This window comes from Diachasma alloeum, unplaced genomic scaffold, assembly GCF_001412515.2.
Source record: "Diachasma alloeum isolate Michigan unplaced genomic scaffold, Dall2.0 Dall_scaffold_00180, whole genome shotgun sequence".
Lineage (NCBI taxonomy): Eukaryota > Metazoa > Arthropoda > Insecta > Hymenoptera > Braconidae > Diachasma > Diachasma alloeum.
In genome coordinates, this window is record NW_021680346.1 from 3118620 (window position 1) to 3144222 (window position 25603).

The 25603-nt window shown below is 35.5% G+C and overlaps 1 protein-coding gene across 1 annotated transcript in view; it reads right to left on the reverse strand.

Annotated features, from left to right (window-relative positions):
- LOC107045342 (protein kinase C, brain isozyme) overlaps positions 1-25603 on the reverse strand; it is a 140984-nt gene that overhangs the window by 34973 nt on the left and 80408 nt on the right. The window contains exons 2-3 of the mRNA XM_015267602.1: positions 17184-17215; positions 16913-16995 (exon numbers count right to left, since the gene is read on the reverse strand). Coding sequence (XP_015123088.1) covers positions 16913-16995; positions 17184-17215 — 115 coding nt within the window. The remainder of the gene's footprint in view (positions 1-16912; positions 16996-17183; positions 17216-25603) is intronic.

Sequence of the window (25603 nt, forward strand, 5' to 3'; positions counted from 1 at the left end):
GCCCAATTCGATGTTCACTTAAACGTCCATGAACAGCAGAGGCGCTGGAGGCCCGACGAATTAAGTGGGCGATAGAAATGATTATCGATATTCGTTAGGGAACTTGAAAAGCGGCTGAGGCAAGTGAACGAGGCCCTCTATAAAATACAAGATAAGGGTGTGCGCGAGAAGGGATGGGTTTTGAAAATTTTCGCTGTGGCACCACCTGGCGTAATGGTTTAATAATCGAGGTCGTGTGACGGCTGTAATGGATTTCCGTCAAACCGGAATCTTCAATCGAATTCTAATTTGGCACCCGAGAGAGAAGCATTTCACATAGCCACGATGGTAATTTCTCGTTCGACCTCGGTCTATCGGCCTATCTCGTTGTTGTCTGTGTCATCCCATCGACTGGGTGTTCATCCCTCTCGGCAGTTACCGATTTTCATGGGCTCATCCAGTGCGCTATTCTGCGGCCCATCGGAATGCGGTCGTTTGTTCATCATGGGATGCACTTTCCATTGGTGGAATTACATTTGTCGAGAGATTGAGGAATTAACGCGTTTTAATGCGGGGATGGGGAAGGCGGTTTGAGGAGATGAACACGTGATGAATATTTTTGTTGTGTTTTTTATGTTTAATACAGGAAACAATTGAATTCATTACCGCGATTCATATATGATTGTAAATTTCATGAGTCCTCGATGGACTCATTGAATTCTCAATTCTTCCCTGAATTTTCCTGATTTTCCTGAATTTTCCCAGAATAATTGAACTGAAATTTCTAAAAATTTCGTTCCTGAAAATTCCAAATTTGATGGAGACATCAGTGCAGTTAATTATGGGATGCACTTCCCATTGATGGAATTACATTTGTCGAGAGATTGGGGAATTAACGCGTTTTAATGCGGGGGTGGGGGAGGCGGTTTGAGGAGATGAACACGTGATGAATATTTTTGTTGTGTTTTTGATGTTTAATACAGGAAACAATTGAATTCATTACCGCGATTGATATATTATTGTAAATTTCATGAGTCCTCAATGGACTCATTGAATTCTGAATTCTTCCCTGAATTTTCCTGATTTTCCTGAATTTTCCCAGAATAATTGAACTGAAATTTCTAAAAATTTCGTTCCTGAAAATTCCAAATTTGATGGAGACATCAGTGCAGTTAATTATGGGATGCACTTCCCATTGATGGAATTACATTTGTCGAGAGATTGGGGAATTAACGCGTTTTAATGCGGGGGTGGGGGAGGCGGTTTGAGGAGATGAACACGTGATGAATATTTTTGTTGTGTTTTTGATGTTTAATACAGGAAACAATTGAATTCATTACCGCGATTGATATATTATTGTAAATTTCATGAATTCTCAATTCTTCCCTGAATTTTCCTGATTTTCCTGAAATTTCCCAGAATAATTGAACTGAAATTTCTAAAAATTTCGTCCCTGAAAATTCAAAATTTTATGGAGCGACCAGTACCGTTAATTATGGGACGCAATTTTCATTGGTGGGATTACATTTGTCGAGAAATAGAAGAATTAACGCGTTTTAATGCGGGGTGGGGGAGGCGGTTTGAGGAGATGAACACGCGATGGATATTTTTGTTGTGTTTTTGATGTTTAATACAGGAAAAAATTGAATTCATTATCGCAAATGATGGAATCAGTTGAGAATCCAGACATCATGGTGCACTGTTAGAAATTTTTTGAAATTTTATAGAAGATATAATTCCATAAAATAACAATAATAATAATAATTCAATAATGATGATAATGATAATAATTTTTGGGTTATATATCATAGTAAATTTCATGAGTCCTCAATAGACTCATTGAATTCTCTATTTTTCCCTGAATTTTTCTGATTTTTCTGAATTTTCCCAGAATAATTGCACTGAAATTTCAAGAAATTCCGTCCATGAACATTCAAAATTTTATGGAGCAATCAGTGCATCAGAATACGGTCGTTTGTTCATGCATTTCCCATGGGTGGAATTACATTTGTCGAGAGATGGGGAATTAACGCGGGTGTGGAGGCGGTTTGAGGAGACAAACACGCGACGAATATGTTTGTTTTTATGTTTTTGATATAATTGTTCATTTGATATAATCAAATCCTTTCGTTAGAAACAAGTAAACAAGTTTATTCATTTCTAACGAGGAAATTCTTGAAACTAGCAAAAAATTTCAAGTAGAAATTTTTATTTGACTCAAATGAACAATTTTTCTGGGTGCAATAAGGAATTCTTACGACGAATAAAATTTCCATAACAAGAGCCCAAATATCCACACATCGAAAAATCGTTATAACAATATTCGGAATGAACTGTTCATGCCAGCGCAGCGCGAGGGGAGCTGAACCCCATGGACATTCCCCTTGTTCCATAAACAAATATTATAGATAAGATGCAGGGAACACGAAAAGAAAGGGAACAGAAAACCATCGTTAATCATTACCCGGTAAAAAGCAGTCCATTCATCAGTTTTCGTGGTAAACATATGAATACGAATAGCAGAGGAAGTTGATGCAATAGATTTAACACGCGCACTGGTGCAAGAGAGTCAGCGGAATAAATAGTAGATTCTCAGGTGAAAATAAATATTTTCTTGTGATGCAGAACACCCACACACACCCACATTCACGCATTTGACATCAAAAGAAATGAACTGAAGATAAAATTGGTGGTGAGAGACTCTCACTGAGAGTAATGTGCATAGCGATTTTATTGTGGTTTCACGTGTGAAAAAATTCAATAGAAAAACTTTGCGAGTTCGCTAGGAAATTTGGTGGAATTCCCTAGAAATTCTATTGAGATTCTAATAAAATTCTAGGGAATTCTCATTACAATTCTACACGGAAAAAATTCTTTGGTGAATTTTCAACATCTAGTTGGTGAAATTTAACAGCTAATTAATTAAAATTCAGAAATGATTCTTCAATTTCATTCGACAACCATTTGTTAAATTTTCGATGAACGTTCGTCAATTTTTTTGATGGATGCATATTTCATTTTATGGAGGAAAAAATTACAGAAGCTACTAAACCTCTAATTCAATAAATTCCATCAATTTTTCCTACAAGGTAGATGGTGAGGGCATATATATTTGTATATTTGGAAACAATTCTCCCCTAGAAGATCACGGACGAAAAAAATTAATAGAAAAACCTATCGAATTCGTTAGAAAATTCTATTGAATTTCTATTGAACTGTTTTATTAGTTGTCGGCCGATTCTATTGAAATGTTCAATAGAAAATATTTAGTAGAAAAACTCAATAGAATTCAATTTTTCTATATAACTTATTCTGTTGACTTTTTCTATTGAATATTTTCTATTGAACATGTCAATAGATTCAGCCAAAAACTAATAGAAAGTTTAATAGAAATTCAATAGAATTTTCTAACGAATTCGATACGTTTTTCTATTGAATTTTTTCGTGCGTGATATTTTCGCAATAATCTAAAATTCTTTCTTAAATTTAATCCTTCAAGTAAATTGACGAATGTTTATTGAAAATTTAATAAATGGTTGTCGAATGAAATTGAAAAATCTTTTTCGGAATTTTTATTAATTTGTTGTTAAATTTCACCATCTAGTTGGTAAATTTCAATAACTATTTGTTGAAATTCACCAAATAAATTTCTGCGCGTATTTGTTTTTTGCGCTAATTCTATGAGATATTTGATAGGAAAAAGTCAATAGATTTCGATTTTTCTACATGAATATTCTCTCGGAATTTTTTCTGTAAGAATACTTGGACATTAGTTTTCTACGTTTTTTTCACTCGCATCCTGTAATGCAAAACAAAACAAAACAGCGGAAAAAAATTGTAAAATTAGCGCCCAATAATTTTAATAGAAAAAATCTCAAGAGAAAAATTCAAACAGAAAAATCGAAATCTACAGACTCTTTCCTATCAAATATCTAATAGAATCTGCGCAAAAAACAAATAGAATTTTAACGAGAATTCCCTAGAATTTTAATAGAATCCCCATAGAATTTCTAGAAAGATTCAATAGAATTTTCTGGTGAATTCGCTAAGATTTTCTATTAAATTTTTTCACATGTGTTTTCACGGAAAATTCGCGGGGAAAATCCAATAACTTGACTATCGAAAATTTTTCGTGAAGAGATTCGTCAATTTTTCATGTCAATCTTTCCAGTTGTATTGGAAAACTTCGGGGTTGGCGGTTTCCATGACTGAGAGGTAGATTTACAGATTTAGGACAATTTGTATGCGCTCATGGAATTCGGTAGAAAATTCCATTAGTTTTTGGCCGATTCTATTCAAGAGTTACGCAGATTTAAAGTAGCTCTACCCTTACAGTAAATTTAAAGATTATTGAAAACTGCAAAAAAATGCAGAAAACTCGATTAGATTCGGAATTCTAATTTTTTTTTTCAATTTAATTATCGTTTTGGTTTTTCAAAGGAGAAATGTTAAAAAATCAAGTTTAATCCAGTGCCTTATGTGAAAAGCAATACTTCCATTGTAATCAAAGATGAAAATCTGCATTTTTTTCATTAGATGTGAAAAAATAAATAATTTTTTTGACAACTCATAACAAATAATTCACCGTTTTGTAAACAAGTTTTATTATTTATTTATAAGAGGGAAATGTTTGAAAAAATGTCAATATTTTGCGAAATTTAATTTAGATAATACTGACTGGGTAGGAATTTTTTCAAATTTTTTCCATGCAATTTATTTGAAAAATAAAAAAAATTAAAACATCCAAAAGTACAGCGTAGCCCGGCCGAAGGGTACAGCTACTTTAAGGTTTTTTTTAAATGAAGAATGGGAAAAAATCATCAGAATTTAATCCTTTTTCGCAATTCTAATCAATACAATTTTAATCTTTCTATCGAATTTTTTCTGTTGAGACATTTTCTATAGAAATTTCTCGGCGTGAATTTTCAAAGTTTCTTTTATTCTGATTTTCATCTTTTTTCACTTCAAAAATCAAACAAAAACATTGGAAAATTTCAGATAATTTGAAAATTTTTATAGAGAATATTTCAAAAGAGTGAGTTGCATAGAAACATTTCTGTTGAAAAAACATGCAGATGAGTCACGGAATTTTTCTATAGACTCAGCCAAAAATAAAATCAGCGCAATTGAAGGTTTCTATACAATTTTTTTCTATTCAGACATTTTCTGTAGAAATTTCTCGAGGGGATTTTTCCAACTTTTTAAAAATCTGTTTTTCTTCTCTTTTCGTAAAAAAAAAATTACAAAATTAGAGCAAATTTAAAAAGTTCTAAAGAAAAAGTTGCAATAGTATAATTCACATAGAAAAATCTAATTTAATTGATTTTGTCTATTGAAAAAAACGCACAGGAGCGGCGGAATTTTCCAACAGACTCGGCCATCAAAACGTAATCGAAATCCAATAGAATTTTCTACCGAATTCGCTGGTTTTTTGAACCCCGTAATTTCAAAGTGTTTCTTCTTTTCTTATGGGAGTGGTAAATTCGGCGGGAAGTCCATTCACGAAAAATCGTTCGAATTTTTTATGTACATATTTACATATTTACATTTAGATATGTATATCATACGGCGAATTTAGTAGTGAAGTGCGAACAAGACGATTTCCCACTTCCCAACTAAACAACCAGAACATAAATTATTCACAATTAAAAAACAGTTGGAAAAGAAACGATAAGCTGTCTAGTATCGATCTGTCGTTTCTCTCAATCCGTCAAAACCACTCAAGATGGAAATAATAAAACGATGCAAATTGGCTTGCCCAATCAACACGAAAACACAACTGTGCCACAACGACGGGTATTAGAAGTGAACGAAATCGGATGATCGTCATCCGAAGTGGAAGCAACAAAATCACAAGAAGATTATGTACAATAAACAAGATTATTAATTATTCAAAATAAACAAACATCGGAAGACAGAGAATTTTGAGAGGCACTAGGGCGCGGGTTAGAGGTTTTTTCACCGCTGTCGCCCCTCAGGTGATTTCGAAATAATTTTCTTTTTTAATTCGTGAAGACTCGCTCTCTAACTCAATTTCGAAGCGTCGCTCGCGAGTCTCATTTCTCCCTTATGAATATCACAGGTTTTTCCTGAAATTGTGATTTTATTTTTTGAAAAAAATACCACGGAAATTCAGTACTTTATTGTGAACGTTTCTTTCATTTTTTGCTTCTGAGTAGAAGCATTGTAATCGTTCAAATTTAAGTTTTCTATTTCTTGTGTTATGTCGACTCATTATGATCCCAAAAGTCCGGCTGTCATACGGCGCGAAAAGCATTATCTGGCGAATGTGGCTTTATAATCCGAGCCGAACGAGGGTTATAATTACATTCGTCAGAAAATACTTTTACTCCCTAGGGGCACAATATACTATTATGTCGTTGGGCCCGAAAACCGCGATCTAACCGAGCAAAGCGAGGTTAGAATCGCGGTTTATCGGGCCTAATGACATAATAGTATATTGTGTCATTAGGACCGTAGACGGAGGTTTGCGATGAGCGTGAAGTTAGCAGCACGAGGCGTCGGTAAGACAGGACTCGGCGCGCCTTCGGCGCGAGTGCTGAGACTGCCGAGTGCTGCTAACTCACACGAATCGCAAACCGACGTCACGGTCCGTATGACACATACTATTTTTTGTCATGAAGGCCCGTTGATGGTGAGGGGGAAGGGAAGGGGAGGAGGCGCAGAAGCGGGGTCCAGGGGCCGCAGGCCCCGATGGGGGGGGTTGGGGGGGCGAAGCCCCCCCCCACTGTAGAAAAACGAAATGACAAGTGAAGAGAAAATATTGAAGAAAAAGAGATGCAAAATCCTAAATTGAGATTCGAAAGAACGAATGCAAAAGTTGTAATTCACGGAGTCTGTCAAAAACATTCAAAAAACATCTAGATGAGAATGGAAATCTTCCTCCTCCTGAAATGGAAATTGCAACAAATTGAAAGAATAAAAAGAAGGATTAATCATTTTTCTAAATTTATTCTCATGAGAAAATCAACGTGTGAACATCTACAGTTTACAACTTTTCTTTTTCATCGTTCCTCTTCTTCTCACAACATACTCAAATTTTTCATCACATTTTAATAGAAATATATATATAATCTATTCAAAATAGATATCTAACGAGAAAGTGAATATAATATCTTTATTAAACTAATATTTTGACAATATAACCCTCAAGTTACGACTGACTCCCTAGCAACGGAATAACAACTCCTGATGTCATCGGCAATGACGGTGGCGCATCGTATTAGTGGTGAACGATCCGCCGAGTTTTCAAGCAAGTGACAGCGATAACCGCACACTTCATGTTGTATTCCTACGAAGGTTTTGTGGGTTGCCCATCTAGAAACTGTATGTTTTTATTGTCCTAGGGCTGCTAACTCGAGTTAACCATACCTGTGCTTCGTTTAACGGACCTGGTCTGTTAAAGGCCATTTAGCTTCCCTCAAGACAGCTATAGTAGGCGCTACCTAACGGGCCTGAATGACGAAAATGCATTTTCGGACTTTTGGGATCATAATGAGTCCACATAACACTTTTATCGCCTGATGACATACGTCCGTACGTTCGTATGCATGTGTGTGTGTATGTAACAAACTTTTTCGTCAATTTCTCGCTAATGAATAGACGGAATTGAATCTTTTTTTTCCCTAAATGTAGGTACTGCTAAGCCCTATCCATCGCCTTTAATTAAAATGTAATTCATTGATTCATTTTTTTAATTTTCGAATTTTTTTAAAATTTAGTCGCAACACAATAACTACAAAAAATGTTCTAAATTCATTAAATGACGGCTTAAAAAATTCGTTGGAATATCCTTTTGACCGAGTTTGACGATGAAAGCGATAGCAATAATCGTTATTTTGATTTCTGTGAAATTTTTCCAAAATTTCATATTTTTCGAAAATCAGAATTCCGCAGATCTCTCTGGATATTGCGCTTGAAATGAATTGTTTGTTTCTATGCGACTCTATCGAAGTTGAAAGATGGTTACAATAACTGTCTTGGTTAATTTGATTATTCGGATAATTTTTTGAAATTTCGAATTTTTCATGAATTCCCCGGACAGTTAGCTCTCTGATGGTTCCTTTAAATGTGATGTTTCGAATGCATTCAATTATGTATAAGTGAAATATTCCTAATAATATTTCATAGAAATTTTCAGAAATTTTTAGAATTTCATTAAGTGGAAAATCTAAAACAATTAGTTGGAAAGAAATTGATTCAATTCAAGAAAATAAAATAGGCTATGAATAATATATAATGGAAAAAAATGAGCAAAATGACCATTCGGAAGGATATTGCTGATTTATTAACAAAAATAACTATTGGGATCTCTGACGGAGGCGTGGCTTAATATAAAGCCGTCTCGTGGCGAAATAGAGAACTAGCACGGGCAGGTCGAAGGGCCAGATGCACACGGTGTTACACGCTAGCCTTCATTTTTATATATTACTGTTATTAAATTGACTGTGACAAAATGAGAGTTTCTATTCCTGAGATTTGTAAATTTGCTGATACACATCCGAGAGCCAGGAGTTGTCGTGGTGGAGTAGATTTACAAAAATTTCTCTCCGCGATCTAACCGAGCGAAGCGAGGTTAGAATCGCGGTTTTTTCGGGCCTAACGACATAAATGTAATTATTCTCAATATTCGACTGAATCAATTAGCTTCGATTATTGCAAAATATCGTAATGATAAAAACATTGAGCGAAATGATGTTTATTCTTGCGAGAACAGTTCTGGTTCCGAGTTCAACCGGCTAGTTGACAGCTCTGCGACCTGCCCGAGCTAGTAGTCGATTGAACCGCTAGAGCACGTGTGCATTTGCAGAAAATCCCAATACTATACGCAATGCAGAAGCAATTTCCCACTTGTGTTCCTTTTTGCATGTATCCCCTGTATTTCTCCGACGAAGAAAAAAATAGAATGACAATTTTTGCAAAATCATGTGTTATTCAGTCTGGAAATAGGAAGACGCATTACTCGTAAAATTGAGTTAGAGTTGTCTTCGCGAAATTTTTTTTTCATTTATTTCAATCACACCCAAGGGACAACACTGAAAAAAACCTCTAAATGGCACCCTAGAGAGGCACATACTAATCAATCATACGTATTCTCAAATAACAATTTCCAAAATTTTGTAAGATTGCTTTTTGCGCTTGTAATGAGCCGAGTACCTTGGCACTTCATGCCCTGGTGGATGACACCATAGAGAAGGCTACCGCAGTGGTCACAGAAGGTGGGGCTGTTGTAGGTGTGTTGCTTGAAATGATGCTTCGTCCGTGTGTCCTGCGTTAGGTCACCATTATATCGTGCACGCGCGTTGTTTTCGGGGGAAGGGAAATTGAGGGTGGAGGATTCATCATGGATTGTCGAGGGGTTACCCACTCCGGGACAGTGTGACAAAATTACTTAAAAATGGAGACGCTCTCATGGGATTGCTGTGCGATTTCAATGAGGTCATTAATTTTGGTGATTAGTGTGAGTCATTTAGCTGTTGAAACTTAACAACTGGTTGTTTACTCATGTTTTCGACAACAAATTGTTCAATTTTAAGAACGATTTGTTAAACTCTAATGATTTGTTAATATTTAACAAAATGTTGAATATTAACAAACTGTTCGACAATTATTATTGTTTAACTCTTACCAAAATTACAAATTTTAAAGAGTTTTTGTTAAAGTTTAACGAATAGTTGTTAATATTCAACAATTGGATATTTATTCATTGTTTCCACAACAAGTTGTTCAATTTGAACAACTGTTACATTTTAACTAGTGGTTCTTTCATGTTTTTAACAAAGAGCTGTTAGATTTTAACGACTATCTGTTAAATTTTAATAATTTATTCGTATTTAACTAATTACTAAATATTAACGAGCGGTTGGACCCTTACCATTGTTCAACTGTTACCAAAATTTACAAATTTTTGTTAAATTTTAACAAGTCGTTAAAGTTTAACAAATAGTTGTTAATATGCAACAACTGGTCATTTATTGATTGTTTCAAAAAATTCTTGTTAAATTCCACCAACAAGCAATTGAAATTTCACAGCCATTTGTCAAAATTTAACTGCTGGAAATTCATCCATGTTTTTAACAACAAGTTGTTAGGTTAATAAGTTGTTGATATTTTATTAACCGTTAAATATTAACAAGCTGTTTGACTCTTATTATCGTTCAATTTTTTGCGAAATTTATGAATTTTTGTTAAATTTTAACAAGTCCCTGTTAAAGTTTAACAAATAGTTGTTAAATTTTAACTAGTTGTTGTTAATAAGTATTTGTAAATTATTGAAGTTTAATAAATAGATGTTAATATTTACTTTGAATACTCTTAATAGTTGTTGAAGCTTAACAAATAGTTGTCTATACTTCACAATTGGTTATTTATTTATTTCTTTAACAACTTAGTGTTAATATTTATCAAATTGCTAAATATTAACAAATAGTTATTAAATTCCAACAATCAGTTATTGAAATTTAACAATTATTTAACTCACAGATTTTCCTCAAAATATTATGATTTTTGGACTCTAACCGACTTCATGAATAATTCCAAAAAATCATGTGAGTCAAATGTCGTAGGTTAAACATTATGCGTAAAAATGAATTGAACGATTTCACAATTCCGGAGTGAGTAGCCCTTCGGAAATTACACACATTAAAAATAGTAGTGAAAGAACATCAACTCTGGTATGTGTCATTCGAATTCAAATGAACAAATTGAATTTGAATTTTTATTTTTTAGGGGTAATGGAGAATCTTGGAGGCGAGGCCCGGACCAAGGAGGCGTTGAATATTGATGGAGTAAGGCCCTCCGCCAATTCAACGTCTAGTCGTTAATAATTCCGCCTGTCGTTAAAAGTTTCAGTGCTAGCAATTCCCCAGGATACGACGATATTACACTTCTCAGGAATATACCGGTTTCACTATACGCTCATAAGTTCTGAATTCCATCAACTGGGTTTTCCATGTGGTTTTAACTGTTTTCCGGAACGAGTGCCGTAAGCATCTGGAGATTTCGGTTGACTGCGGAAGTTGAGTTCAAAGTGTTGCGAATGTTCCTGCCGTATTTTCGGAGACTTAACAAGTGTACTTTGGGAAAACTTTTATTCGGAAGTATTACGGAAGTTTCACCGCGAAAACATACGGATCTCCTATTTTAAGATTTAACCGAGATTATGGAGATGAGAGAATCATCCTCAAATGAAGAATATTGATATATAATACCTCCGAAAAACATGAAAATTGTTGTGTAAACATCACGTATTTTGTTTAAATTAATTTTTTCGCTGCTTCCAGAAATATCTAGATAACCATTGAGAAGTCATTAACACATGCAGTGTGAAAAATTAAGGGATTTTTATGACAAATAAAATGTTTTTTTACTCATGTCTCTAACGACTTACAATTCTCGAGATGTTATCATTTGTTTGAGAAAATAGCTTAAGACCTTTAGTTTCTGAGAAATCGTGTGCACCGGGGGTGCTACTATCCACAAACGTCCACATCCTGAGAACTACGATTCGTAGAGATGTGAGTTGAAAATCATTTTATTTGCTATTAAATTCCCTACATTTGTCGCACTGGATGTCTCGATGATTTCTCAATAGTTTTCGAGATATTTCAATTGACAGTGGGGCATTGTAGCGGCAGCGAGAGCACCTTTACTCGAGAGTGTATCCATAGTACATGTACACATGACTGCGGGCATCGTATTCCCTCCAAGCGCAGTAGTCGACTGCGCAACTTCCGTTGCGTTTTTCGTGACATGAGATTTTCCAGGGATTACTCCACCACGAAATTTCGATAACGAGAGCTGAGATGTTTACACATCAAAAAGTGAAAGTGGAGAGAACAAAAATTTGAATAATGATCTTTGGCAAATTACGAGACAGTAGATTACGTCACTAGGCCGATAGAAGTATTTCCCGGCAAATGCGTGTTTATAATCGCATGGGAATCGTGTTTTATCAGGCCTAGTGGCAGTAATAATAATTTTGGATATCTAAAAGAGTCTAGGAAGATTTAATGAAGGTTAAGATGTTTACACATTACAAAGCGAAAACAAAAAAAAACAGGTCGTCTTCTCTGATATTTTTCTTGGAATGAACAGTTAATTCTTCAATTGAGGAATATCTCCACTAGACACGTACATCAGCAACGGCACCGATAACCCACAGACTTTGTTACACCAACCCAACTGTGGATTTCCGAAATGACCATATGTTCCGCGAAACTGAGAAATATAGTCTCGTAGTTTTCGCTCCGCGATTTCAATTCGTGAGACTAAAGCCCCGAGAGATGCGGCGCACCACCGCACGTGTCACGAGGAATTTAATATTTTCATTTAATTTACCTCGAATATAATAACACGAATTTGTAGTTTCGTATGCTCGGGAACTGAACGACTGTACCAACTACAAATTAATGCAGCCCCGAGTTTCCCACGTGGGAGGGAGTAATGCCGGGAGTTTACGGCTCTTCGCATTCGAGTGGCTCGAATGCATTTGGATCTTGGCGATATGAATTCTGGAATTTTATGCAGCGAGCTAATTTATCGTCGTCTCATTGAATATTTTACGGGCTAATAATTCGTGAGGAGCATTTCCGCACGATTGTTTGTCGATGTGACAAAATAATATCTCTAGAATATACACTGAGAGAAAAATTAGTGCTAACTGGAAAATTATGTTCCCCTGAAGAGATCTTTTGTCGTGTTGAATTCATTTACTTGTGGACAAAGAAGGAAATTTCCATCAAAACATGATAATTTCAGTAGTAGTAATTATTCTCGTGAGACATTTATGTCTTTCGGGTAAATACATTCGTTCTACAGATAATTATATGAGGCTCCAGTTTTATCAAGTGAATGTTATTGAGTAGTGTATATCTTTGTCCAATAAACACTTATAATTTCTATGGAACAAATGATAATTTCAAGAGGAAACTATAATTTTCTTGCTGAAAACTGTGTCATTGGCAAAACTAAATAATTTCGAGGGGACAATTTTTTTGGGAAAAAAATATCCTTTCCTCGTCCATGTATTCTTTCTATGGTATAAACCTATGGAGTTCTCTCAGATCAAATAATTGTCGTACAATGGATTATATTTTTTCCTGCCAACAGTTCGAATTCTTCTAGGGATATTTCTCATGATCACGACATAAATTTAATTTTTGTGAAAGATATTAAATTTCCTTCTATCAAGTTGGTTGATTTCCCTCAAGTAAGTTTGTTCCACTCCATCAAATATTCTCACGTGGAACATATAGTTTTTCGAATGAGCTAATTTTTTTCTCTCAGAGTATTGCCGGAAGAAATTATTCTGGCAATTTTATGATAATTTCTTGGATGAGGTAAATGTGCCTATGCTCGGCCCTGTTCCTGTGGCCCTTAATTAATAATTCTTATTCCCTTATTCTCTTCCATTATTGATTAGTTATTTCAATTCATAATGGAAGAGATATAGAAATATAGATAGAGGCGTTAGTGTTTGAATTCGGCTACTGCGCCACCTTGCGGTGGCGTCTCTGAACTCAGGTTGTTATAACCTCCCTAATTGACATCTTTTATCCAATAAATTGTCTTGAAATACTAAACTAGTGATAAGTGGATTCAATATTTTTGCAATCATGACTGAAAAATTCTCCTGATACTCCGAGTAGTTACAATTTCACCCCTTAAATCCACGTGTCTGATGGCTTCAAACTCATGACCTTCAGATGGGTGCAGAAAAAAACCCTGCCTGTGTGGGAGTTCTACTGTAACAAAAATACATTTATGGATGCATAAATTATCCTACTGGATAATTTATCCACCCATAAATGTATTTTTTTATCGAAAGAATCGTAAAATATCCTGCACAAACGGGTTTTTTTTCATTGAATTACATTTCGCTCCACGATTACCTTTCGTACAGTAAAATTTGCCACGACTTTGTAGGTAATTTTTATCCAACTTTTCTCTCCGTATAGTGTTTTCTTGCGGAAGGAACTGAATAAAACCTTATCAAACCACAAAATTAAGTTAGAGCCAGTCAAATCGGATTTCCAAGATAAACCTCTTTGAATCATTCCCCCGAGTTTTACTTTTTCTTCTAGATGTAGAGATATAGATGGTGAGTCATTGTTGTTTGTATTTGGCTACTGCGCCACATTGCGGTGGCGTCTCTATACTCAGGTCGCCATAACCTCCCTAATTGACATCTCATATCCAATAAATTTTCTTAAAATACTAAACTAGTGATGAGTTTGGAAAATTTTACTGTACAGGAGGATAATTTTGCATCCACAGATGTATTTTTTTTACCCAACGAGTCGGAAAATGTCCTCCATAAAAATGTATTTTTTCATTGAATTACATTTCGCTCAACGATTACCTTTCGTACAGTAAAATTTGCCATGATTCGGTAATTTTTATTCAACTTCTCTCCGTGCATGATTAATTTAATTGAATTCTGATTCTCAATCATTTCCTGGTATAAACCCAAGAAATCCCGTCTCCACACTCATTTCGATATAAATACCGGGCTAATGACGTGCTCACCTGAGCTAGCCGAGCATAGGGCCATTTACCTTAATACGATATTAATTGACTTGGTTGGCTTCCGGATGGATTAATTCTCCCCGTGGAGATCATCAATTCTCCATCAATCCATTTTTCACGAAGATGCCGTTAATTTTCATTGTTTGCTATCAATTTAAATGTTGATAATCTCCTAATTCCCCCTCCCACAAACAATTTCCTGTATCTCCACTCAATACTCCGTAGCCTCCTACGCCGGGCCGCCCTCCTCCAAAAATTCCCCAGCATGATAAGTAATGTTTAAACAAGACGGTGAATATTTTTTTCGAAAATACCTGGGGGAGTCTTTCGGCGTCATAGCATATCGTTCCCTCGTCCCCTGAAACAACCCTCGCACCGGTGCCTCAACAACCCTCGTATCACCCACCGTTGAGACGTCACTTTGTGAAACCTCTCAACACGCAGCGAGGAAAAACTACCTAATGAAGGACATTTTATTCACTCGGACCCCGGGCGCACGGTGCGAGAGTTTACGAGCACTCGGGCGATATTTCTTTTTATCCATCCCTTTTTTTCAGAGGGTAGGGAGTACATGGGTTTTGGGATGTCCTTTTTTATACCCCCATTCATCAGCTTTTTCAACGTTTACACTCGGTTCCTCTATTTTTCACGCAGGACAAATTATTGGTTTTTTTTTTCAGGGATTCGAGTGTTGAAGTGAGTCGAGGGGTGTTCACAACGGAAATGGTGACGCCATTCCTGGATGAATTCAATTTGACCCATACGATTTTTATCATAATATTGGTGGAATGTTATTTGACTCATACAACCCAGATCACCCAAAAATTATAAAATTATTTTTGTAGTCAGTTGCAATCAGAAAATCATTGCAGTTGGGTCAAATTGAATGGGTCAAATCCATTTGACCCACGGAATTTGTCCCATGGTGTTTGACCCTCACGATTTGACCTATAAGATATCAAACAATTTTTTACAATCATTTATGATGGCAGGTGCACTCATGAAATCATTTCATTCGGGTCAACTCGTGCGGGGCAAATTGATATGACCCACGACATTTGAACCATACGCCATCAATCAAATTTATTAAATCATTCACTTATTTTGCTCATATGATTTGACGCACGTTACTCAAAAACTATGAAATTATTTATAGAGTCTGTTGCAGTCATAAAATCATTACAGTTGGGTCGAATCGTGTGGATCAACTTGATTTGACTCACGATATTTGAACCATACGACATGAATTAAATTTATGGAATCATTCACGAGATCGATTACAATCACGAGATCAATTATCAAGTGATTTTCAGTTTAAAATCATGTTCTTAATGTCAAACTATGTGGCTCGTATCATTTGATTCGCACGATTTAACCTTCATGATCTAAGTAATCATTTGACCCATTCAGCATGAGTCATTTTTATGAAATTATTTATGAAGTTTATTGCAATCTCAAGATCATGTTGTTCGGACCAGATCATGTGGGTCAAATCAATTCAACCCGCAATTTGTAGCGATGAGAATCCATTTGACCCTTATTTTACCTTCAGGATTTGACCATATTATGATCCAAATTTATGGAATCATTTCTAGTTATTTTCAATCTACAATCATATTCTCTAGGTCAAATTTTGTGGGTCAAATGGATTGAACCCATAATATTCGTACCGATGAGGGTCAATTTGACCCATAATATTTCCCCATCAAGATGGGATCATATGATTCAAACTTATGGGATCATTTATCAATATTTGTAGCGATGAGGATCAAATTGTGTGAAGTCAAATCGATTTGTTCCACAATATTCATCATGTCGAGGGTCAATTTGACCCATATTTCACTTTCGGCATTTTACCGTATGACCCATATTCATGGAATCATTGACGAATTAATTTTTATTTTGAAAGCATGTTCTCAAGGCAAAATTGCTTGAGTCGAATAGATTTGACCTACAATATTCATCGTGTCACGGATCAATTTGACCCATAATATTTTACCTTCAGGATTCAACAATATGACTCAAACTCAGAGGATCATTCATCAAATAATTCCCAGTTCGAAGTCATGACCTCAAGATCAAATTATCTGGGTTGAGTCGATTTGTCCCATCCAAAAAAAAAAAATTTCTTACGAAATTGAACTGAGAAAAATTCTATTCATTGATATAAATCCGAACACGTAGCGTCACCCAATCCCTTTGTGGCCAACCCCTCTCATTTAACACTCATTAAATTCCCCCTCAATTTCGACAAAACAAGAAGGAGAAACGAGTGCTAAAAGCTGATGATTGCGGATGAAAGATAACATGTTACATAATGGAAAGCTGGGAGGAGTGGCAATATTAGAAGATCAGGGAGGTAATTTGTAACAGTATAACTCACGTCTGAATCGGCGCCCTTGTCTGCCCCGGGACACGTGAAGGTGACGTACTCGTGGCATCGCTTATGAACGACGAAACTACAGACTGAAACACGAAGATGATCTAGTCAACCCACTGGGTTACATGACGCCACACGTGTGCTTCGCTGCTAATTGACGCAGCCTCCCGCTATCCTCACGATGATTATCATTATCGTTTCGTGATTATTAGTCATACGAATCCCTCAATCGTCCGGAATTTGTTCTTTTCGAGGGTGTGGGCTGTGGGCTTACCTTGGCACTGATATCCCTGCTTTCCGAAACCCCTGCAAGCAGAAAATGTAAACAAACATTGTAATTTATTCGGCGATTCATTAGCATTTAGATGGAATGCAATTTCTGTTTATGCGGAATACGTAAGGATATGATTGCATTAATATTTATGGGTGATCATTTTTTTTTTTGAGGGGGAGGAATTTTTATTATTTTTGTATCCAGTGTGTTTGGTGGCAATTTTTTGTGTGTTGAAATTGACATTTAGGCGATAAGTGCTAGGAAAGTCCCGAATATCTCTCTTGTATTGTAAAAATCCAAATCAACTTCTGGCGATAAAAATCCGGTACTCGAAATTAAAACTCCACAATTAAGGGTCGCCAGGGTCAAAATAAGGGTCATGAGGCTCAAAATAAGGGCCACGAAAGTCAAAATAATTGTCATGAGGGTCAGAATAAGGATCACGGGGTGTAAAATCTGGGTCATAAGGTCACGAGAAGTATAATAAGGGTCACGAAGGTTAGAATAAGGGTCATGAGGGTCAGAATAAGGTTCATAATGGTCAGAATAAGAATCACGAGGTCTAAAATCATGGTTTTAAGGGTCACGAGGATCAAAATAAGGGTCACGAAGGTCAGAATAACGGTTATAAGGGTCAGAATATGGGTCATAAGGGTCAGAATGAGGGTCACAAGGTCCAAAATCAGGGTCATAAGGGCCACGAGGACCAGAATAAGGGTCATGGGGTTCAGAATAAGGGTCATGGGGTTCAGAATAAGGGTCATGGGGGAGGAATAAAGGTCACGAGAATAATAAAGAAATAAAAAAAAATATTAGTGGATGATAAATGAAAAGCTTGCTTGAAAGTATAAGTTCCAGATTTTTGATAGATTTCATAAGAAAGTTATTTGAAAAAAAAAACCGGGAAATTATGAGTTTCGGAGGACATTCTGTCCATTGAGGCTCACGTGTGTCGACTACGCCTTCACATTGAGTGGCGCGCAATTCGAATGTCAATATAATCGCTGGAGCATCATGGGAGAGGTACAGGTTAGACCATTCAACTGAGAGAGAGAAAACACTCCGTAGGTTTACCAACTCGAAATAACCATAGGAACGATTCATACGGCATTGCTATGTCTCTGATGCATTTAAATATTATTTCGATAATTATAAAAACATCCAACAAAAATAATTTGACGCTCGTAAGTGATGGGGAGAAAATCAATCAATCCGACGAAAAAAATTGATATTCAAGAAATATTCAAATGCACACGGAAATAGCGACTTGAATATTGAAAATTGTTGTGTTGAGCGAGTGAACCAGCGCGGGAGAACAATGAAACTCCCGTTCCGTCTCACCCACTCCCCCCGGAGAAATACAGACGAAACAGCTTAAGACGTTAAGCCGCACATTACTCCATTTTTTCCTCGTAAGAGGAAAAGAACGAAATAACTAATCATCTTTCGGGTAACGAAAGTTTTGTTAATTTTTCATGAGAAAATGTAATTGGGGTCATCCCCGGAATCCTCTGGTCATCCCCTTACAGCCGGACCAATTCGCCGTTAACATAATCCCGCATAATCCCTCAACTTCTCATCCCCCTGACATCGCAGGAATGTCGAAAGATCAGGCCATAAATTCAAGACATTCCATGAATGTTCCGTAAAGTCTAACAAGCCCCCTGGCCCAGTGGCTGGATAACTCCCGCGAGATATCTACATGAAAAAGCTAACAATTGCAGTTGCAGGAGGCGATAAAGTGGCGGGAAAAGTTTTCACGGGCTTTATAGGTACAAGACCTTCCCTAATTAACGCTCTGGGATCTGCGGGTAATTAATCGTTCCGGCATAGAGGAGCCTTTTCCACCTTGTTCTCGCCTCTTCATGATTAATTGTTCGGACGTTTATCTTTCCACAGCTGGAGAAAGGGGCATGAGTGATGGGGACTGTTGAGTTTTTGAGGGGAAAGGGGGAAAAACATTTTGGAAATCATCGGTTATTCATATCCTGACGCGGGAGAAGGGTTCCTTGAGTCAAGAAATTCTCACTCCGTTGTGGATTCTTCATGTTGATGTCGTCAACATTGTAATGAAAGCTAAAATAATTTTATCAAGGGAATTTTATTAGCTATTCAGATTTACTTGAGGGAAAATAACCAACTTGATAGAAGGAAATTTAATGTCTTTCACGAAAATTCAATTTTTGTCCTGATCATCAGAAATATCCCTAGAAGAATTCGAACTAAGATTAATCATTTAATCTAAGAGAACTCCATAGGTTTATACCATAGAAAGAATATATTGAAGAGGAAAGAAAATTTTTTTCCCAAAAAAATTGTCCCCTTGAAATTATTTAGTTTTGCCAATTACACAGTTTTCGGCAAGAAAATTGTAGTTTACTCTTGAAATTATCATTTGTTACATGGAAATTATAAGTGTTTATTGGACAAAGATATACACTACTCAATAACATTCACTTGATTAAACCGGAGTCTCATATAATGCCCTGCAGAATGAATGTATTTACCCGAAAGACATATAAATGTCTCACGAGAACAATTACTACTACGAAAATTATTATCTCCCTTAGATTTCTAAATATTCCCTGAAAACTGGTCAATAGTCAGAATTGACTTATACCGCTTTACCACTTCACTACTGAATTTTTCGGCAGATCTAATTTTTTCTTTCAGTGTGTAATCATTTCCTACACTGTTAGAAATTTTTTTTAATTTCATAGAAATCATTATATTAAATCTCATGAGAGTGACATCGGATTTAGGGGGAAAATGGTTAGGAAATATCAAGTTTTAAGTGGAATTCACGGAAATCTATGAATTTTTAGTGGAACATGAATATTCAGAAACAAAATAACTTAATTTTCAATTTTTTCCTGAATTTCCTTGATTTTTCTGAATTTCCACAGAATAATTGAACTAAAATCAAATGAAATTGAAATCAAATATTTTATTAGTTTCCAAATCATTTGAACAGAAAATCGATGGAATATTTGATTTTCCAATGACAAGATTTCCTGAAATTTCAGTGGAACTTGAGCCCAATAAAAATTTTCGGAATTTGGCACGGAAAATTCAAACGAAAATTTTCAACAATGTAAGTACGAATTTTCAATGAACTCATGAAAGTAGAGAATTTCCTGACCGAAGATTACATTAGTTTACAGCAATAGAACTTTTCTATTCTTGCGGCGAATACATGTTGACTCCGACTACTCTTTTATTTGATCCAGTAAATGCATCTCAAAATAAAATGATTGATTTCCTCGCCCACACAAAACATGTTCCGAATAAAAACATCTTGATAAAATTAATTTTTTCCATCACGAAGTTCTAATCGCAAGCGATTTGTCCAAAACACACACTTGGATCAATATATTTTTGCCTTGAGTAATTAATTTCGAAGCATTAGTCGGTTTTCCCCTTAGTGCAACATTGTATGCAGAATGTTTCCTCCGACAAAAGCATTTGGAAGATGAATAGTTGAGTTAAAATGCCTCCGCCTTTGTCAGCAAACGCCAGCGGCTATATGGGAAACCTATAGCCCCCTCCCGCCCTATCCGATTAAATCAGCTCCAACGAACAAATCGATATTTCAAGGTTCGCCAGTCGATTCTGCTCCACTCGCTTCCTCATTCGTTCACTCTACTCCATTATCTGTGTGTTGTGACACCAGCGGAATGCGTCTGTCGAGTATTTTTGTCGTATCGAATTGGGAGGGGGAGAAACATAAATTTTTGGGCGGTACAGCGGGGTTCAATGGAAAACGACTCGTTCAGCCGTTTAGCCCCATCCCTCTTATTTATTAAACTGCATTCATCGTGATTTTGATGACTTCAATATCTCCATTTTTGACCCTTATGACCTTTATTTCTGACGTTTATTTTTTAATCTCATTTCTGACCCTCATGACCCTTAGTTTTAACCCCTGTCGAGTATTTTTTTCTCGCCTACGGCTCGGAGGCCAACGCCACACGAGTAAAAAACCCCATCGCAACAGGCCGGAAAAATACTATTTCGGGGGATACAGCTGGGTTCAATAAAAAACGAGTCGTTCACCCGTTTAGCCCCATCCCTCTTATTTATTAAACTGCATTCATCGTGATTTTCATGACTTCAATTTCTCTGAAATCCATTTCATTGATTTTGAATTAAGGAGATACGTCCGTTAAATTTCAGTCTTCACAGGCCTTGGGACCCATTGAACAGTTTGTGATATGACGGAATATGGGAATAACTAGGGAAAATCGCGAACCTGATCGATTTTGCCCCGTATAACCATACTAATAGACTGATTCATTTATTTCAAAAGAGATTCCTTAAGGGTGCCAAGTGAATTTGAAAAAAGATTCAAAAATAATTTTTTTTTTCCCTCCATCATTGGAGAAATATGTATTCATCCATCCGACGAAATTTCAAACTCGCAACCGAAACTAGACATCGAGAAAATGAATGCGGAAAATCCTCTATTTCGCGTGACGAACCTCGAGAAAGCATGGGATCAAATGGATACGGCGGGTTGAATTATCTCTCTTATTCACCCCGGTACCCCATTGTTTTTTGTCGCCATCACATTGAACACATCATTCCCCATATCTTCAAATTTTTTCAAATATTTCTTGAGTTCCTAGGGGGTTGAAACGTTCAATTTAATCAAAACTCCATAAGAGGCCGTGTATAAGACTGATTTTGTTTATTCAATTTCTTGATATCCATAAGTTCTAAAATTTTAAAATTGTCACCGATGTTCACCATCTGTCTAATACTATTAATTTAAAAAATTATAACTTTGTCGGTGAATGTCAATTTTCAAGGTCATCGCCAAATTCACTTGGCACCCTTAACTATTAACGAACGGTGTAGAGTTGAATATGATCAAATGAATATTCGTTAATAGTTAACCAATGGTTCATTTGAAAAGTGAAAATCGAGTGAAACAAAGCTCCTCAAATGTGCATTTGATGATACACATAGACCCTCGTTTCCCACCAAATACATTAGTTAAAAATAACTAATCCTTTCTATCAGTGCACGGAAAACTTTATTTTTTCCTGTTTTTACCTTCAGTGCTCCTTACGCCATAGTTTTCATATGATTTCAGCTTTTTTTTTATGTTCGTTACACTCCAAAGAATAAAGCTAGGCATCTATTTTACTTTATTCGCAATAGATCATGAATAAATGAATTTTGAATTTCATAAATTTTTTGCGGCTGTAGAGTAGAAATAATACAAAATTATCAACGTCGAATTGAAACACCCATCCCCCATCCATAAAATATACTTAATTCAAGTATATTGTATTCTAGGATCAGGTCTATGAATATACACTATTGGAAATTTCTTGAAATTTCAGTCACACACAGGAAAATCTAAACGCAAATTACGTTTTGATGAATGTAATTTACGCTTAACGTCAATATTATGTCTAGTGTTTTTTTTTCATCACGAAAATCAGAATTTAGGCTTTAAAAAAGCATATTTTACGGTCAAAATAAAAGCGTAAATTACACCTAAACAAAGCGTCTTTTACGTTTATCGAAAGGTAAATTACGTTTATCAAAAATACGAAAAAAATTCTCGTAATTCACGGTAACTTTAAGCGTAATTTACATATAAGAGATCGTAAATTATGTCTAGATAATCGTAATTTACGACGATTTTGAGTGTGATATACGATTGCGAAATCGTCAATTACGTTTATGAAATCGAAATTTGCGGCAATTCTAAGCGTAATTTACGATTTCGCTATCGACTACAAATCGTTAATGATGTTTATGTAATCGTAATTTACGGCGATTTTGAGCGTAATTTACACTTCAACTTCAAGCGTAAAATGCGCTTCAAAAAGCCTAAAAGACGACTTTTTAAACGTAATTTACGTTTGTTCTTCTGTGTGCACAATGTCATTTGAATTTTCAATGTTGTGGGTTTGAATTCAATTTCAAAGGAAAACGTTCACTACATAAATTTCTCATCCATCTTGAAAATCAATAAAATTGGGTTTTTCATGTTAAAGAATCATTGATTTTTCAATGAAAGCTTGAATTTCCAAACTCATCGTGAAAATTGAACATCACATGCAACTCAATTTTTAATAGATTGAAAATTCAGAGGAGTTATTGCCTGAATTTTAAAAATTTTCAAGGTTTTTCAGTGCCCTATGGACCTGAAAATCGAGAATTACTTCAATATTCAGGAAATTAACTGATTCGTCAATGAAGAATTCTACAAAAATGTCACGTAACTTTGTCATTGTTAAAAATTTCAAGCCTTTTCAATTAAAATTTCAAGAGTAATTTTCTAACAGTGTACTTGATTCTGGTATAAAATATACTCAATTCAAGTACACGGAGAGAAATATTCAATAAAAATTGCGTATCTTTTCCGTAATTCCGGAGCGAAATGTGGTTGTAAGAAATTTTATGGAACTGTCACGGAATTTTCCCGGAGCGTTCCGTAATTTTTATCTGAATCTCCTGTGAAAAATTACGATACCGTCACTTAAATTTTCTGAATCGACTCCGTAATCGGTGAGTGAATTGTGAGTTCCGTAATTTTTACTGAACATTTCTCTCCGTGTATATTTTGTTTCCGTATATTTTTGAGAATTCTTTCGTCGGCAGACGTCTGAAAATTCCTCAATTTTCTCGGCATCGACATTTTCGCCACTGTGACATAACAGCGCATGGAGAGAAATGGAAAAATGAGAATGAAAATATTACGGACTTTTTCGTCCTCGGGGCTCTCATGAATACATCTGAAAGTCATTGCGCATTCGAGGCAGGCAACTTTTTATTTTGTGCAACACATAAAATTCATGATAGAAGCCTAGATTTAGCTACAGTCGTGGGAAATACCATCGTAGGTTTATACTATGAGGACCGCGACGAGGGTATTACAGTCGCTCGAGAGCCTACAATCCTCCGGTGCTCTAGTTTTTTTTCTGCCGACGGGGGATTCCCTGGGTTTTTTTTTCTGAACAAAGCCCACGACAACTTACAATTTGTCGGGGACCCATGATTGCATCGAATCCCGGATATTACTTTTGTTTTTTTTATTGATGGGAAGAAAAGTTTCTCTGACGACAAAAATTCAATTATTTTCTGTACTGAGAGACAAAATTAGCTCCGCCAAAAAACTGTATGTTCCACGTAAGAATATTTGATGGCGTGGAACAGATTTACTCGAGGGAAATTAACCAACTTGATAGGAGGAAATTGAAAGGATATCTTCACAAAAATTAAATTTTTGTCGTGATCATCAGAAATATCCCTAGAAGAATTCGAACTGTTGGCAGGAAAAAAATATAATCTATTGTACAACAATCATTTGATCTGAGAGAACTCCATAGGTTTATACCATAGAAAGGATACATTGACGAGGAAGGAATCTTTTTTTCCCAAAAAAAATTGTTCCCTCGAAATTATTTAGTTTTGCCAATAACACAGTTTTTGGCAAGAAAATTGTCGTTTCCTCTTGAAATTATAATTTGTTCCATGGAAATTACAAGTGTTTATTGGACGAAGATATACACTACTCACTAACATTCACTCGATAAAACCAGAGCCTCATATAATTCTCTGCAGAATGAATGTATTTACCCGAAAGACATAGATGTCTCACGAGAACAATTACTACTACGAAAATTATCATGTTTTGGGGAAACTTTCTTTTCTGTCGGCAGGTAAATTGATTCAACATGACAGAAGATCTCTTCAGGGGAATATAATTTATTAATTCATAAATCTGAACCGGGAAATTAGAATTTCATTGAATATTCAAAGAATTCACCTGATTTTTCAGTAACAAAATGGAGATAAAATTCATGTAAATTTGGTGTTGATAACAATTTTAAGTTTTTTTATTTGAAATTTCAATAGTATTAAGATCAAACATATACTACTAGAACTATTCGATGTATACGATACTACCCAGATTTTTCTATTAATTTTAAGATTGAGATACCAAAATGTCTTATCTAGATGTGTTATTACTACCATTTTATTATTTTTTCTAACACTGGACTTTCCTAGGAGGGGTACAAAAATGTAAAACGCCGAGAGGTCATAAATATTGGATGAATAAACTTGTTAAACTTATTTGAAATTTCAAGATTAATTTTTCTTTTCTTTCTTCTATTAATTATAATAATTCAGTAGCCAAGTGGTAAAACGATACAAGTCAATTTTGACTATTAACCAGTTTTCAATGAATATCTCGGAATCTAAGGGAGATAGCAGCAAGTTATTGTTATAACCTTTTTTGTAGAGCTGATTGAGTGATACAACAAATGTAATTACGAAAATTTCGCTATCGTCGTTAGAATCGGAAATATTGCTCAAATACTCACCTGGGAGATAAGTCGACTGGAACCGTTTTAACACTTCGCTACTGAATTAATATTTTTTTTTTTTTTTTTTTT